We start from the raw sequence: 18,860 nt of genomic DNA, 5'->3' as shown, positions 1-18,860 counted from the left end.
CATGGAAAAGTAAGAAACAAAATGTAGTGACTCGATCAACCGCTAAAGCTGAATACAGGGCAATGACATCACTAACATGTGAACATATATTGGTAAAACAGTTACTTCAAGAGCTTGGCTTCATCCAGACTATGAAGATGTATTGCAATAACAAAGCTGCTCTCCACATTGCATCAAATTCAGTGTTTCACGAGAGAACTAAACGTATAGAAATTGATTGTCATTTAGTTTGTGAAAAGTTGTTGACAAAAGAAATATGTACTGAGTTTGTTGGATCAAATTACCAACTCACAGATGTGTTGACCAAGTCATTAAGGAGACCTCAGATTAAGTTTATTTGTTCCAAGGTTGTTACATAAAATCTGTATGCTCCGGCTTGGTATATACAATTTGTATACTCAAACTTGAGGAAGAGTGTTAGAATAGGGATTAAATATAGGTAGAAAGTAGTTGTTCCTGAAAACTACTATATATTGTACTTGAGTTGTACCTATCTCTTTACCTTTGACTCTAGTGTTGATCTTTGCTCTTACCTCTACTCATTGGATTAGAGGAGTGATTAAGCTCTCTAAAATATAGTCTCTTTTATTTATCTAAACTAAATCCACTTTCTAAGATATTATAAAATCAATCCTAATGAGGAGGACCATCCACAAATATCTTGTTCCACGTTTGTGATGTCTAATTTTCGGTGTTACTAGTGTGTTGGAGATTTGACATTGATTAGATATATGACCTACTTATAACATGTCCTGTAAATTTCACTTTACAAGTTTGTTTTATAAGTTTGAATTAGACTTAAATCCTCTTTCTTAGTCAGGGTAAGCTAATACAAGACTATATAGGATTTTATAAGTACTACATATAAGACTTTTTTCATGGCGTGCTACTCAGTTTTATTATGAGATGTACACACTTTATAATGACTCACATAGTTTCAGATTGAAACAATTTTCTCACTCTTATTTTTTATCTCTAAACCAGATTTAACTAAACTCATAACGAATTGCACAAGTGTCTAACAGTTTGATAGGTTTCTTCGTAAGAAATCTATCTAATGTCCTCACTCACACACACCACACCAGAGATAAGAGATAGAAAACTGAATAATTCTGCTATTATTATGCCAATCTTTACACTCAAAGCCTCCAAGGGAGCAATTCCTGCACTACTTGGCCCAAAGCCTAAAACAAGGCCAAAAACTACACTACTAGGTCCAAAGCCTAAAACAAGGCCCAATATAAGACCAACAAATCCTGCACTACTTGGCCCAAAATACAAGTTCCAAAGTAAACCTATTCTACTTATTTACAATTATTATTGGCCCATGAGAAAAAGAGCTTGGACCCACTCAACTCAACTGAGGCTCACAAAGCTCAGTTGAGGCCCACTCTTCTTGTATGCGCTGGCCATGGCTGGGGCGTTTGCCATCATTTATGGTCAGTATAAAACTGCTAGAGCAATCAACAATAGGCAATGGATTATGATCATGTTCTTCTGGTTGAACAAGTACTTTGAGTATATGTTTTAATAGTTTTTGTTTATTGTGGAAGTGCTTTCTTTAAGCTTGAGCAGCTTTTGCTAGTACCTATACTGCTTCTAATGATGATTACTTTGTAGCCTACTTACTACTATCTCTGGAAAATTTTCATACCATTGTTCTCTGTATCCAGTATTTGAGGTTAAGAGCTCTTCAAAGGCAATCCTACACACACTACTTCTATGAAGCTACGGTTGGGGCTGGTCTTCCCATTGTCAGCACTTTACGTGGCCTTCTTGAAACTGGAGACAAAATATTGCAAATTGAAGGGATATTTAGGTATGCTTTGATGCGTTAATCCTCTTTATTTTATTTTATTTTATTTTTTTGCCTTAAAATTTGTATGGACAGTGTCAAAATTCTCAAGTCTTGCTTTGTCTCATTTGTCCAACCTCTTATAATTTTCTCACTTTTAACACAAACAAATTAAAACGTTGTTTTAACTAAAATGGAGGTGCAAAAGTATCACTATGTTGTTTGCCATCCCAATTATGTTGGCCCCACTAACATCAGTCATGTGCAATATCTCAAAATCACATTAAAACAAGAAAATAATACGGTAATATGGTAACTTAAACCTATCTCTAAAAGTTTCTGGAGAAATAAATGTTGCTATGTTATCCAACCAACTTTAACCCTTAGTTTGCACCATAATTAGCAAGCCTATCAGCATATCAGTTACATTCCCTATATATGTGCGTAAAATATAAATTGACGTGTATACTTTTCTCCATACAATTAATCCTTCTATATCTAATATGCCATGGAATTAATTTGTAGACTAACTGAGTCACACTAAATCCATAGTTTGCTCTGACCTTTAGGAAAAGCCATTTCCATAGCAATGACTACACCATTGCCCCTGCATATAAAGCATTCTAAACTCCTAGAAAAGCCAATAATCATCGAATGATAGTAGATCTTTAGTCTCTAAAAATTCCACCACACCATACTCTTTATGGTGTCCCTTTTGCAGCACCATTTGTGTTACATTTCACCCAAAGAAACTTGGAGGAGTCCACCTCAGAACAGGTATGTATTGCGGTGCCTTCCTTGAATGTGCCTCCACAGCAAAACTAAGGGGTGCATGCATCCCTTACAAAAATGAGCTGCCCTATTGTATATGTTAGGATATTTATCCTATTTTATCATGATTATATTGTGTCAAGGGTTACCTTATTTATCATGATTATACTGTGTCTAGGATTACCCTATTTATCATGATTATATTGTGTCTAGGGTTACCCTATTTATCATGTACTTTTGTATCAATTTATTCTTATAAATAGAAGATCGTGAGAGGGATCAATTAAGCCCTCTAGAATTATTTTACAGTTTAATTCTCAAGTTGGTATCAGAGCGGGTCAATCCCGCTCTGGTTTCTGTCTCGTAATATCTGTCCGGCGCCACAGTCCGTCGCCGCCCGCCACCGTCTGCCGCTGCCCGCCGCTGGCCATTGTCTGCCGCCAGCCACCGTCGCCCGTCGCCGGCCACTGTCCGCCGCCGGCCACCGTCGTCCATCGCTATCCAAGTTCCGTTCGTCTAAAGCCTTAGGGTTTTCTTGTTCCTCGCTGGTACTATTCGTTTTCTTCAGAAATGGCGTCTGGCAGTACTCTTTCCTTCTCCGGAAGTCCATCAATCACCTCCGAGAAGCTAAAAGGAAAAAATTATCTATCATGGTCTGCTGCCGTTGAAATGTGGTTCCTTGGCCAAGGGCATTATGACCACCTTGAGTGAGAGTGAAGCCATGTGCCTACTGAAAAAGCTGATCAGTGGAAACAAGCAGATTTCCAGTTGTGTGTCCTGTTATGGCAATCAGTGGAACCCAAACTTCTTGTATCTTTGAGGGCTTTCAAAACTTGTCACTCCTTTTGGAAGAAAGCCCAAAGAATTTATGCCAACGATATTCAATGTCTCTATGACACTACGAACAAGCTTGCATCTCTTAAAATGGCAGACCATGATATGGTGTCCTTCATGGCTGAAGCCCAATTTGCTGTCGAAGAACTCAGGATGTGTTTGGAAGCAGACCCAGTAGAGGATATGAAAAAGAAACTAGACAAATTTTACATGGTGTTGATCCTTCGTGCCCTACATCCCGATTTTGATCATCTCAGAGATCAACTTCTAACTAGTCTCATGAGGTCCCCTCCATGGAAACATTGACCACTCGCCTTCTGTGTGTCCTGGTACCTCAAACTCAAGAAGCGCATGAACTAGTGGAACCATCTGTCATGGTTGCCACACGAGGAAGAGGAGGACGTGGCACTACAAGAGGAGGACGAGGAGGTCGGGGACGTCCTCAATGCACATACGGTAAAAGGATGGGTCACACTAAGAGAATTGCTACTCCTTACATGGTTTCTCTTCCAAAACCGACAATATTTCAAAGACTGAAACTTCCACTTCGAAGACTGAAACTTCCAGTTCTATGTTTTCTGAGGATGAATATCAAGAGTATTTAAGGTTAAAGTCTAAAAGCTTGGCACAACCATCTCAATCTCCCAATACATCAACCGCTTGCGTTTCTCAATCTATGGAAGGTCAAAATTCATGGGTAATTGATTCAGGTGCTTCTGATCACATTTCTGTTAATACCTCTTTGTTCTCATCTATTTCCTTTCGAGAAAAACTTCATTTCATAACCCTTGCAAATGGATCTAAAACTTCCTCCAAAGGAGTCAATCATGTTTCTTTGTCTCCCTCCCTCAATTTCAACTCTGTCCTTTTTGTCCCTAATTGTCCTTTTAATTTAATTTCCCTAAACCAATTGACCAAAATGTTAAATTGTTCAATAACCTTTGATCATAAATCTTTTGTTATATAGGAGCGTGGTTCGGGGAGACAGATTGGAGAAGGATATGAAGCTAGTGGATTATACCATTTTGGATCTCGTCCGAGGGTGTCCTTGCTGCTCCTAATCCTAAAGTGCTACATGATCGACTTGGCCATCCTCATTTGTCCAAATTAAAAAAGATGTGTCCTGAACTTAGTGGTCTCCAAACCTAAGAATGTGAGTCATGTCAATTAGGATCTTACAGGAAATGATGTTGTTGGAATATCTCAACTAAGAGTACTTGTGTAGACATTTTCAAACCAAGGATCTTGGAAGCATTCAGGGCTCTGGGTATTGTGATGCAGATTGGGCAGGTTCACCTATTGATATACGGTCTACTACAGGATATTGTGTTTTTCTAGGAGGAAACATTATTTCATGAAAAAGTAAGAAACAAAATGTAGTAGCTCGATCAACCGCTGAAGCCGAGTATAGGGCAATGGTATCACTAACATGTGAACTTATATGGGTGAAACAATTCCTTCAAGAGGTTAAATTCTGTGACATCCATACTATGAAGATGGATTGCGACAATCAAGCTGCTCTCCACATTGCATCAAATCTAGTGTTTCACGAGAGGACTAAACATATAGAAATTGATTGTCATTTTGTTCGTGAAAAGTTGTTGACTAAAGAAATATGCACTGAGTTTATTGGGTCAAACGATCAACTCGCAGATATATTGACCAAGTCATTAAGGGGTCCTCGAATTGAGTTTATTTGTTCCAAGCTTGGTACATACAATTTGTATGCTCCAGCTTGAGGGGGAGTGGTAGGATATTTATCCTATTTTATCATGATTATATTGTGTCAAGGGTTACCTTATTTATCATGATTATATTGTGTCTAAGATTACCTTATTTATCATGATTATATTGTATGTATGGTTAGCCTAAATATCATGTACTTTTGTATCAATTTAGTCTTATAAATTGAAGATCGTGAAAGGGATCAATTAAGCCCTTTAGAATTATTTTACAGTTTTAATTCTGTCATAACTTTGATCGTATTTTATGGATTGTCAATGTCCAGAGGCATTATTCATTTACCATTCACCATAGGTATTGCTTCTGGTTTTGCAGTGGGACTTTGAGTTACATATTTAATAACTTCAAGGATGGTCGAGCTTTTAGTGAGGTAGTTGCTGAAGCAAAGGAAGCTGGTTATACTGAGCCAGATCCAAGGGATGATTTGTCTGGAACAGATGTTGCTCGAAAGGTACAGTGTGGTATATGTTTACCAAATTTTGTTGTCATGTTAATTAACTCTTTTATGCTGTGTATAAAGCACCCATCCTGTAATTTTTTTCACGAGACATGTTGTTAGGTTACTTTGTGCAAATAACCTAATCTATACTCTCTTCTCACTTCAACATGGTGTATGGTGACCTACTTTTATTGAAGTCCTAAGAATTTTCAAGCTGATTCGTTTTGGGTGGCGCAAGGCCAACAAGAAAACAAACTTGTTAGTTTCTTGATTGAAAGAAACCTTGAACACTATTCTGGCTTGTGAGAAATAGAGAAGATTGGGAGAAATATCCCTTGTGTCTTTTGCATACACATAGGGTAGTTTATTTATAATGTAAGATATGGGCCAAGGCCCTTAATACAGAATGGGTTGAGCCCAATTAACATAAACATACATCTTAACATCTAACACTCCCCCTCTAGCTGGAGCATATAAATCATATGTTCCAAGCTTGTTACAAAGATAGTCAATTCTAGGTCCTCGTAAGGACTTAGTGAATATGTCAGCCAACTGGTTACTTGAGTTAACGAACTCAGTCTTGATATCTCCAGATATAATTTTTTCTCGAATAAAATGACAATCAACTTCAATGTGCTTGGTTCTCTCATGGAAGACAGGGTTAGAGCTAATATGGAGAGTAGCTTGATTATCACATATAAGTGTCATGAAGTGACATCTCCAAATTTCAATTCACTAAGTAATTGTTTAAGCCACACAAGCTCACAAGTAGCTGATGCCATAACTCTATATTCTGCTTCTGCGCTGGACCTTGCCATAACACTTTGCTTCTTACTTTTTCGAGATATCAGGTTGCCACCAATAGAGACACAATATCCAGAAGTAGACCTCCTATCAGAAGGGGAACCAGCCCAATCAACATCTGAATAGCAAACGATTTTTGTATCGTTGTTAGGACCATATAACAAACATTTTTTAGGTGATCCTTTAATATACTTCAGTATGCGAACAACTGCATCCCAATGGTCTTCACATGGGGAGTTTAGGAATTGACTCACCATGCTAACTGCGAAGGAAATGTCAGGACGTGTAACAGTAAGATAGTTTAATTTAGAGTTCATTAACCCTCTTTCCTCCAAGATGTCTAACGCATACTTCCTCTGAGATATGACAATACCAGTGTTGGATTGTGCTACTTCAATACCCAAAAAGTACCAGAGTTTGCCAAGATCTTTGGTTTCAAAATGATGACAAAGGTGTTGTTTCATCTGAGAGATGCCAAGATAGTCGCTTCTTATGAGAACAATATCATCGACATACACTATTAAGTAGATACATCCAGCACTTGAGTGGCAATAGAACACTGAATGATCCGCTTCATTGCGAGACATACCAAATTGTTGAACAACACAACTGAATTTACCAAACCAGGCCCGAGGAGACTGTTTTAGGCCATATAAAGATTTGTGAAGACGACATACCAATCCAGATGACTCCCCTGAGCAACAAAGCCGGGCGATTGCTCCATATAAATTTCTTCATGCAAATCACCATTAAGGAAAGAATTTTTGACATCAAGTTGGTAAAGAGGCCATTGTCGAAGAGCGACCATGGCAATGAATAGGCGAACAGAGGTCATTTTTGCCACTGGAGAGAAAGTATCAGCATAATCCAAACCAAAAATCTGTATGTAGCCTTTGGCAACCAGTCGAGCTTTCAGACGATCAATTGTGCCATCAGGGCCAACCTTGATAGCATACACCCACCTGCAACCAACAACAGACTTTCCAGATTGTAATTGGACAAGCTCTCAAGTTCCACTTTTCTATAAAGCACTTAATTCATCCAGCATGGCTTGACGCCAACCAGGATGAGTTAAGGCATCACCCACAGACTTGGGAATTGACACAGAAGAAATGGATGAGAGACATGTGTAAAAAGATGGAGATAATCTGTGGTAACTAAGAACAATATAATGGGGAGAAGGGTTACGGGTAGAGCGTATTCCTTCTTCATGCTCAGTTAGGTCATCCTAGTCTTGCCAAACTGCAACAACTTGTCTTGAGGTTGTCAAAATTATCAAGTTTGTCGTGTGAGTCTTGTCATTTAGGAAAGCATACTCGTAGTTCCTTTCCTTGTAGTGTCTCACAACGAGCGTCGTCCCCCTTTTCATTGGTTCATTCTGATATTTGGGGACCTAGTCGTGTTAAATCCACTTTAGGTTTTCAGTATTTTGTTACCTTTATTGATGACTATTCCAGATATACTTGGTTGTTTTTAATGAAGAATCGTTCTAAGTTGTTTCCCATTTTCCAATCATTTTTCAATGAAATAAAAACACAGTTTGGGGTTTCTATTCGAACTTTACACAGTGATAACGACCGTGAATACCTTTCTCAACCATTTAAACATTTTATGGCTTCTCATGGAATTCTTCACCAAACCTCATGTGCTTATACCCCTCAACAAAATGGGGTGGCTGAGCGCAAGAATAGACACCTTATTGAAACAACTCATACACTTCTAATTCATGGTCAAGTACCCTCACGTTTTTGGGGTGATGAAGTTCTCACTGCATGTTATCTTATTAACCGCATGCCATCTTCTGTCCTAGATAACAAAATCCCTCATTCTATCTTATTTCCTCAAGACCCTCTACATGCATTACCTCTTAGAGTTTTTGGGTCTACATGTTTTGTTCATAGAAAACAACTCAGAACGATTCTTCATTAAAAACAACCAAGTACATCTGGAATAGTCATCAATAAAGGTAACAAAATACTGAAAACCTAAAGTGGACTTAATACGACTAGGTCCCCAAATATTCTGCCATGGAACCAGGACTACGCGGACCAATAACAGTTAATAGGTCCTGACAAACACCATAAAGACGCTGAGTGTCATTTGTGTATAACAACTTCGCTTGTGCCCATACTTCTGAACATGTTTCATACGATCGAAACATTTGTTTTAGTGAGGAGTGAATGGTGGACTTATAACAATGCATCAATTTATAACAATACATCTGGAATAGGCATCAATTTTCATCTAACGGGAAGTGTCATCTGTGGTAGCAGTAGTCACATTTTGAGTAAGGTGATATAAGTACCCCTGACTCTTCAACCAAAGTTTGATGTCAGACGCCCATGTTGCACAATTTGTGCCATCTAACTTGTCAATGGACAAGTGTATATTCACATAATTGGTGTATATTGAGGGATCAGAAGATGCGCCACCAACAGAGGTGTTTGTAGATGAGGAAGACGCCATGGAGAGGGAGAAACCCTAAAAATCCAAAGTGGTCTGATTGACGCAATGACCACAGATCCAGAAAGAGGGCGAGGAGGCGATCACGACGGTTCTGATCGGCAGCGGAACTCTCCGGCGACGCCCCGACACTTGCGGCGGCGCCGGCGACTGCTGCGGCGGTGCGTGGCGGCGTGTGGGTGGTCCGTTTGCCGCGATCTTTGTACCACGGTGGTCGCCCGGCCGAGACGATTCCGATGGTGTGGTCGTCAGTCTATTCTAGAACTCTGGCGACGGCGGCGGCGACGACAGTGATGTGTGTCGTAGACCGTGGAGTTGGCTGGAACTAATCCTATGCTCTAAATACCATGTGAGAAATAGAGAAGATTGGGAGAAATATCCCTTGTGTCTTTTGCATACACATAGAGTAGTTTATTTATAATGTAAGATATGGGCCAAGACCCTTAATATTGAATGGGCTGAGCCCAATTAACATAAACACACGTCTTAACATCTAACATGGTTTAACTCCAGAAAACGAAACTCAACAAAGAACACTTTCTTTATTTAAGAAAAACACAATAATTTACAACACTATCAAGGAAGCCTGTCTCAACTACAAATAGTACAAAACGTGTCTCCTGACAGACACTTATTCCCCCTTATATAGCTAACTCCTAAAACAACCTCCTACGTAACTACCTAACCAACTCCCCCCTTCATTTTATTTTATTTTCTGTTTTTCCCCCTTTTTTCCTGATATCAACCCTTAAGACCCTATCATTACTCATCGGCCTCTTAACAAACTTGTCCTCAAGGTGAAAATCTAGGAATTAGTCTTTCATGGTCGCCACATCTTCCGAGGTGGCAGCTTCCAGTCCTCCATCCAGCCACTCAATGAGTACTTGGGCCACTAGTTCATCTTGTAGCTCTATTGTCCTTCTCTCCAACACTTTTTGTGGCCCACATCTTGTCCCTCTTTCTTGAAAGTCCTTTGGTAACTCCTTTTTGATCGGTTGGGTTCCTACTGCCAAATTGAGTTGGGAAAAATGAAAACCCGGGTGGATACGGGCAGTTTCTGGCAATTGTAGCCTGAACGCCACTGACAGCTTAGGATGTAGTCATGTAGGCATGGATACTTGCCTATGCGGTCTAATTTTTAAATATACCCAATCCCTTTCTTTAATCACGGACGACCTACGTTATATGTTGGCAAATTTAGCCATTTGGTCTTGTGCCCTTCCCAAGTGATACCTTAGTTGTTTCAAAGCCTCATCCCTATGTTGTAACTCCTGTGCCATTGCCTCCATGCTGTCTCACCTGGCACAAAACGGGCTAGGGATGGGGAAGCAAGCTTATTCACCACTTCAAAAGGAGTGCACTTGGTAGACCCCTGGAACTAGTGTTATAGCAGTACTTCGCCCATGGAAGAATAGTACTCCAACTTCTGGGCTGTTTTGAGCTGAAGCACCTTAAATAGATCTCAAGGGTCCTATTCAACACTTTTGTCTGGCCATCTGTCTCTAGGTGATAGGCTGTGCTCATCAACAATTTTGTCCTCTGAAGTCTGAACAATTCTTTCTAAAACAGGCTCAGAAATGTGGGGTCTCTGTGGCTCACTATGGACCACTATGGACGACGATATGCCGTGCAATTTAACCGCATCTCTTACAAACACTTCTACTATAGTTTTTTCCGAATACTGGTGCTTTATGGGTATGAAGTGGCCATAGTTACTCAGCCTATCCACCACGACGAATATTACATCGTACTGATGCGATTTAGGTAGAATTACAATGAAATCCATGCTTATTTCTTTCCATATCGCTTGTGGTATAGGTAGGGGTTGTAGTAACCCTTGAGGTGAGGTAGCCAAATACTTGTGATGCTGGCAGACCAAGCAAGAAGCCGCAAAATCTGTTATGGACTTCATCATCCCTACCTAATATAGTGATTGGGTGTCATGTGGAATTCTGTTATTAGTTTCAGAATCCATTCTAACTGGGCAAACAAAACCAGTCTCCCTTTGTAACGGAGACGGTCATGCTCGAATGTGTAGGCTGGGTGTGATTCAAGGTCTGCTTCCAGGTCTTTCTTGATCTTTTGCATGCTTGGGTCTCCCTTGATTTCTTCTATAATTGACTGGAACTCTTGCCAAAAGGATCTAGCAATCACCCTAAGTTCCTTCCCTTCCTCCTCCTTTTCCTCCTTTGTTTTGGATAAGGCATTAGCCACACTCCTCGATCTATTTACGATTTCAAACTCATAACCCAATAGTTTGGCCAACTAGTTTTGCTGGTTTTGAGTAGTAATCCTTTGTTCCAGGAGATACCTCAAACTCCTTTGGTCAGTATGCACTAGAAATTTCTGGCCTAATAAGTAGGGCCTCCAGTGTTGGATGGCTAGCACCAAGGGCATCAATTCTTTTTCATATATGGACTTTGAAAGGGATGCTTGTAACAAAGCCTTACTGAAATATGCAATGGGTCTCTTAATTTGAGATAACACTACCCTCAACCCCTTTCTAGAGGCATCACACTCTATATGGAAGGTCTGAGAAGGCAAAGACAACACAAGTGCTGTGGTGATGGCTGCCTGTTTTGAGGTCTTGGATGGCTTCTGTGCTGCTAAGGGTCCAGTCAAACTTGCCCTTCTTTAACAGGTACGTGAGGGGTTTCACTATTCTCCCATGATTCCTTATAAACCTCTTATAGTAGCCAGTGAGACCTAGGAACTCCCTTAAAGCTGTGGTTTCAAAGTTTCCTGCTGAGAAGGCTGATAGCTCTATACACTTCTGCTCCATTTCCCCCTTTTCTCACCTTCACCTTCTTCCTCATCTTCGGCCGTAATGAAAATCCTGATACTCCTTTCGGGGCACCTATGGCCTGGACTATATGGACCTCCATAGTGAAAACACCTTCCCTCTTCCCTCCTTCGGATGTATTCTGGATAACGCAGGTTTCTTATCCCTCTGCTACGGTTATCCCCTGTTATATTACTGCCACTCTTGGATATTCCTACAGTACTGGCCCCCTCTTTCCTTGCTGTACTTATCTCACTGGTGTTACTCTGTCCACTCTTGGTCCCGTTGTATGTCTCAGTTCTGGAACTACTCCCAAAACTCCCCTGAAATCTCCTTGTAGATTGATTTCCCCTTATGACCACCCCCTTGTCTAGTCTAGGATCTGCTGTAACCTCCTATACATCCCTGCTATCTCCATAACCCTTAGAAGATTTTAGGGTTGTTGGGTCTGATTTGGCTCTTGATATTCCCCTGCAGCCTTGCAAAGAAGTACCCCATCAACTGCTCTTCTGTCAACTTAGTGAGTTGTGCCACTAGCCTCTCAAATTCTTGAATATAGTGTTCCACAGACCCATTCTGCCTTATCGCAGCTAGTTTCTCAAACATCATGCACCTATCTTTACCACCAAACCTCCAAATTAATGCCTCTTTCAGCTCCTCCCAAGATGGGTTCTTGGTTTTCTTTTTCCGGAATTGGAACCAGTGGCTGGCCTCTCCCTCCATGCTGATGAAGGCCAATCTTATTCTTTCCTTTGCTGAAAGGTTCTGGATCTCAAAAAACTTCTCTGCTCTTGACAACCATCCCACCGGATCCACGCCTTCAAATGTAGGCAAATCCACTCTCTTGATCCAGCTTTTTTGTGTTTCTCCCCTTTCTTCTTCAAGTTCCTCATCAATCTCGTCCTTGTTTCCCCATTTCTCCCCATTCACAGACCCTTGGCTGTCCTCCGAACTTCTATCAGGTTTCTTGGAGTTTTTCATTAGAACTCCCATAATTTGTTTGAGTTCTTACTGCCCATCTCTTACCTCCTCAATAGCCCTTCCCTATTCGCTGACCAACCTTTCAATTGTGCTGATTCTTCCCTCCATCACTACACCCTTTCTGATATCCGGTAGGTCGGACCACTGTTAGGTTTCCTAAGAGCAAGAAACCTTGAATACTATTCTGGTTTAACTCCAGAAAATGAAACACAACAAAGAACACTATTTCTTTATTTCAGGAAAACACACAACAATGTACAACATTATCAACGAAGCCTGTCTTCCTCCCTCACAGGATGTGCTGATCCTGTCTCAACTACAAACAGTACAAAACGTGTCCCCTGACAAACACTTACTCTCCCTTATATATAACTAACTCTTGAAACAACCTCCTAAGTTTCTTGATTGAGAGAAACCCAAAACGTGCAATTTCACACGCAAAAACACAAGTGACACCCACACCTAGCACTGAATAGGTATCTTTTATTTCACCAAAACCTAAGTACAAGAAAACAATAAGGGGAAAATGTTTCCCTTCACAAAGGATGCTACTAATCCTGTCCAGCCTCTCAAACTTTCATAAAACGTAACCCTGCTTAAGACCCAACCACACCTATATATAGTCTTCCCGCTAAGGAGACTATAGCAGCCCAAACCTCCTAACAACATGTAACAACCTATTTTTTAACAGCCTTCCTCCTAGCATAAACATTACATGTCCTAGTAGAAATGAGAATGCTATGGAGCATAAGTGGTTATACTTTAATAAGATAAGGATTAAGATAATGAAATAGAGAGAAAGCTGGACTAGCACCATTTATTAGAAAAGTTAATAGACGCTTGATTTAGGTGCTTTAGGTGTTTTAGGCATATAGAAGGCCTGTATAAATTCCAGTAAGAACAATAGACCAGATGGAGGGTAGCACGAAACCATTAAGGATTCAGAGGTTAATAGTTTGTTCGAAAATGATTAATAATGACAAATATTTGCTGAGATATTTCTCTATTTGATGTGGTAAAATATCATATTTGCCTGTTTCATGTGATAGTCATGTTTAACCATTAACTACAATGCAAATCTTGGTTCATGATAGCATTTTTATGCTGCATGTAATCCTGACAGTGGCCATTTAAATTTAACATCATGAAGCTTCTTTGACTCTACAGGTTATAATTCTTGCTAGGGAATCTGGATTAAAGCTAGAACTATCAAATATTCCGGTTGAAAGCCTTGTGCCAGAACCACTACAAGTAAGAACCAACTTCTACTGATTACGCATTTTTTAGTTTTAGTGTGTAGCATTTTGATTTAAAAGAATGTTTGGATGAATTGGTGCAGGTTTGTGCATCAGCTCAGGAGTTTATGCAAGAGCTATCAAAATTTGATCAGGAGTTCACAAAGAAACAAGAAGATGCAGAGAATGCCGGGGAAGTGAGTATTATCTGCGTCTGCCATGCATAATTCATGCACAAACATCTTAGTATTTGTATTGTTTGTGAAAGAGTTATAAAAATTAGAAAAGTCACTATTATATTTGCTTTTTATTTTTTATTTTCGAAGTTTACACAGGTAATTATATCTTGTTTGTTTTAATTTTGCATAGTGCATGAGACAGAAAGATAAAGTAATACTCATTTGAGACGCAATTGGTGGGTTGGGCATTTTCTGATTAGATTCATAAAGTGCCAAATGAAATATTTAACTGGTTGGTTAACGAAGACTCTCCAACCTTGTGGAAGGAAGCTTTTATATATTTCAAGCAACCTTAATTTTCCATATTTACCTTGATCTCACGTAAAAAAAGTACGACAATATATTTATGTGGTTTGGAGGTGCTGTTTGTGTCCTTAACTATATAAACGTACATGGACATCTCGTATATATTTTTCATGCCCCTCAGACACAACTCTGAGATTGTTGTATTTGAACTGTGAAGGTCTTGAGATATGTGGGAGTGGTGGACGTGATTAATAGAAAAGGAGTGGTAGAGCTACGAAGATACAAGAAGGATCATCCGTTTGCACAATTATCTGGATCTGATAACATAATTGCATTTACAACAAGAAGGTACAAGGATCAGCCTCTGATAGTTCGTGGGCCAGGAGCTGGTGCTCAAGTCACAGCTGGTGGAATATTTTCTGATATTTTACGACTTGCTTCATATCTTGGTGCTCCATCATAAGCGTCAATCTGCGTGTATAATTTTGTATGATCTATCTGCTTATCTTGATTTCCTTAGTAGATTGTTTTAACTTAGTAATCTTGTTAACCCGTCTTTTTTATTGATCTTTTGTTTGAAACATTAATAAGGGAATGGAGCAGAATTTAGTTAACCTTGATTGCGAGTTATATGTAAAGGAGAGAGAAATGAACAGAGAAATATTATAAAAAAGAGATGTTTCTTTTACATTCAATTTTTTATTTTATTTTAAACAGATGATACATTTTAGTCAATTTTATCAGCACGAAATTCTTAGTAGAAGCCAACGATCATGAATTTGTTTCGTATTATTTTATTCTATTAAATATTTTTTAGTAACTAGTATTTTATCATTGATTTAATTATTTTAGAAAGAAGAATAAGGTTTTAAATTGATTTGAAATTACCATTCATTTTATTATAGACATGAAATATTACGGGTGTTCGGGATTACGCATGGTTATGTTTTTCTTTTTTAATTTTAGGAAGTCATGTTAAATACAACAATCAAACTCGTTTGGGTTTTATTTTAATTTAGTAAAATTCTGCACTAAACCAAGTCATGTTAAATCGAGTCATTACAACAGCTGCTTTGGTGTTCTTAATCCATATTTTCGTCCTGCACCTTATATAATTTTCAAAATTATACCATTATATTGAATTGTACAATCTTTAGTACAAATTTATATTTTTTTATTATACAATGTAAAATTATATTTTGGATTATACAATTTGTAATACTATTTTGTATTTTAGATTGTATAATTTGTAATATAAATTTATATTTTACATTGCATAATTCATAATGTAAATTTGAAAATGAATTTAAAATACAAATTACATTTTGGATTGTATGATCCATAAAATAAAATTACATTTTGGATTGCAAATTTATAAGGTAATTTAAAATTCAAATTGCATTGTTGATTTTACAATTTTTAATCTAAAATTATATTATAGATTATATAATTTGAAATGCAAAATTGCTTTGGTGTTTTTGCAATCTTGTACAATTTGTAATGCAACTTTGCATTACGGATTGGATAATCTTAAATGTAATTTACATTATGAATTATCCAATATGTAATGCACAATTTTGAAACTTACATTCCAATAATTGCCAAATTTAGATTTAAGATACTTGAAACAAACTTTAGTTGTTTGGGATCAAGAAGTTGACAAATATGTTTTAGTTCCTTTATTGTCGTCAGAAGCTTGAAATAGGGCATCCATGCACGTAGAATTTCAAAAATGTAAATGTTTAAACAAGTACATTTGGAAAAAGGTCAATGATTCCTCAGCAGGTCATCATTTGCATCCAAGTTTCTTAGACAACACATACATAATTTGACGTATATAGGAGATTCTATTTCTTTTATGAATATCCATTTTTTAGTGCCCTTGTTAAAGATGGTTTGAAAAATGTAAGACACTTGACATTAGGAAAGGTGCAAGATAGCATATGGAGGTACGATAAGGGAGGAGAAGGACGAAGATGGTAAAATTGACTTTTCAATTTTTTTATGGGTGCAAGAAGAAAATATGGATGATGTAGGACACTTGAAGATGGTTTGAAAATATAGAATATCCATTTTTTAGTGCCCTTGTTAAAGATGGTTTGAAAAATGTAAGACACTTGACATTAGGAAAGGTGCAAGATAGCATATGGAGGTACGATAAGGGAGGAGAAGGACGAAGATGGTAAAATTGACTTTTCAATTTTTTTATGGGTGCAAGAAGAAAATATGGATGATGTAGGTTCTTGTTATATTTTATCAATATAGTGTGATGTTATTTAAGAAAATTAAGTGAAGATTTTCATTGGACATTAAGATAGTAAGCTATTTAAATGTGAAGGTTCACTTCAAAAAGCATTAGAGAGGAGGAGAGTTCATTAAACAAGAAAAATAAAGAAGATAGTCTTAAAAACACATAAACTGAATTAAATAACAAGTAAATGGAGAAAAAACGGAGAAACATGAAAGGGAAATGGAGAGAGGGGATGACACGCCACTTGAAGGGGTTCAAAGGCTAACTAACCCTTAAGATTAATGGTAAAGTGCCACCACTTGAGCTTGCTCAAGATAAGGCAAGGGAACCTTTACTCTAAAGGAGAAACCTCACACCAAAGATTGAACAAAGTGTTTGTGATAAACCCTTTCACAAGACCAAGAAAGCCCCTTAAATACGTGAGCATAAAAGGTCTCTTTGCAAAGGAAAAAGTTACAAGGGATGTTTCTAGAAAAACTAACCCTAACTTCTAAAAATAAGACCAAGAATCAGGTTAAAAAGAGAGAGACACATTGATGGCATATCACTAAAAATGAACTCTTGTGTTGGAATGGATAGTCTTTCAAACATATATATTCAACATAAGACAAATAAAAGCTTCAAAATAATTTACTTAAAAAATTTGAAGGTCTACTCAACAAAATTGTTTGTGTTTACTTTGAGTTAACTGTATCCTAGAAGGTAACATCAACTCAAAGTTTGATTTGAAAAATTTTGAGGAGTTAAAAATAGTGAGAGGTGAAAAAGAAGTTGAAAATCTTTCAAAAGTAAAAGTCGGAGTTATGAAAAATGGTTGGATGTATTGAGAAAAGTTCAAAGATTGGAAAACTCCCTTCATCATCTCAGTCTCAACCTTAATTCTGGGAGTGGGAGGGGGCTTTAGTAACTCTTCCTCTTCTTCTCTTATATCAATCTCTTCTTTTTCTCTCTTTTCTTTCTCATTCCTTTCTTTTATCTTTTTCTCTTCATACTCTCTTCTTCTTTCCTCCTCTTTTTTCTCTCTTCTTACTTGCTCCTCTTTCTAATGGAAGCAGCTCCAATCTTCAAGAATTAGCAGCTCTTAGAACCAGAAAGTGGCAGCGGAATGGAAGAAGTTGATGGTTGATCTGGTGCATGCAAGGTGTTTGTGAAAAATGTGTTTCGATGTTTGGAAGTGTGTAAGTGAAGTCTCTAACTCAGAAAGCCTTCCAAGAGGGAAGGAAGCTAGAGGATAAGTGTACTAAAGTGGCACAATGCAATGAACCCGAGAGAAGTGGCTAAAAATCCAATTTGGCAGCAATTCACTATATCACTCAAGTTGTTTTTACAAGAAGAAGAAGTTCTCTTTTATATAGTAAGAGAAGCCTTTGAAACGTGCAAAACAAGCTGCCAATATGCTGATGAAAGTGACCAGCATGGTTTGTGTTTTCCAAGTGAAACACATTTGAAACGTGCTCAAGTGAAGAAGCTACATGGTTTGTTGTTTTTCACGTGTAAAATATGGAAAACATGCTTTAAAAGAAAGTGGAACGCTGGTTTGCTTGGTTGGCCGTATGCTGTATATCAGCTTTGCTTTTCCAATCCAGAAAGCACTTCCTTTCTTCCTTTCTTTACCTCCTTTGCTTCCCTTAGCTCACCAAGCTTCTTTGGTTGATTGGCTATGGTTTTCAACCCTTATTGGTGACTTACAAAACAAGGTAAATGTATTTAGTTAAAGAGAACATTCTAAGACTTAGAAAGAAAAGATCCTTTTGTTTATTGAACTTCCCTTTCTTAGTCTTAAGTTGATACTTCTTTGGATGGGAAGTCCCTAAAGGGGCTGCAATCATTCCCTCCCTCTTTAAAAATGATTTGTCCTCAAATCGGGAAGAAAGAAAGAAGCACAACTTTGGTTTCTATTTTTCACCTGGGTCAAAAATATATCTACAAAAAATAGCAACAATTAGTATGAGTAAAAGGATGTATGCAAAGATAAGAAGATAAAATGAAGGCCTTTTGAGAAAAATTTTATGAGAAGAAGTCGTGGCCTTTAATTTATTTTTGGTTTCACTTTGTTTGGAATATTCCCCATGTTGAAATGTAGAAACAAAGTGATGTTTTTGAGAAGAGTCAAGGTATTTTTACCTGTTAGTGAAGAAGTTAACAACATGCATACCTTTGTCTCCATCTTCTTTTCTTGAGAAGGTTGCTTTTCCAACCTATTTTCTTGTTTTCTTTTTTTTTTTTTAATTTTTTCTTTGATTTTTATCTCATCTTCTTTCACTTGTTGAGGTGTAA

General features: G+C 38.0%; 1 protein-coding gene across 1 annotated transcript in view; it reads left to right on the top strand.

Moving 5' to 3' along the window:
- The window catches only part of LOC108345059 (bifunctional aspartokinase/homoserine dehydrogenase 2, chloroplastic), a 53,765-nt gene extending 38,738 nt beyond the window's left edge, over positions 1-15,027 (top strand). Inside the window, exons 14-18 of the mRNA XM_017583633.2 lie at positions 1,674-1,819; positions 5,459-5,594; positions 13,780-13,863; positions 13,952-14,044; positions 14,550-15,027. Coding sequence (XP_017439122.1) covers positions 1,674-1,819; positions 5,459-5,594; positions 13,780-13,863; positions 13,952-14,044; positions 14,550-14,795 — 705 coding nt within the window. The 3' untranslated portion in view covers positions 14,796-15,027. The remainder of the gene's footprint in view (positions 1-1,673; positions 1,820-5,458; positions 5,595-13,779; positions 13,864-13,951; positions 14,045-14,549) is intronic.
- The last annotated feature ends 3,833 nt before the right edge of the window (positions 15,028-18,860 follow it).

Source organism: Vigna angularis, chromosome 1 (assembly GCF_016808095.1).
Source record: "Vigna angularis cultivar LongXiaoDou No.4 chromosome 1, ASM1680809v1, whole genome shotgun sequence".
NCBI lineage: Eukaryota > Viridiplantae > Streptophyta > Magnoliopsida > Fabales > Fabaceae > Vigna > Vigna angularis.
This window is presented reverse-complemented; position numbering and strand designations above follow the sequence as displayed.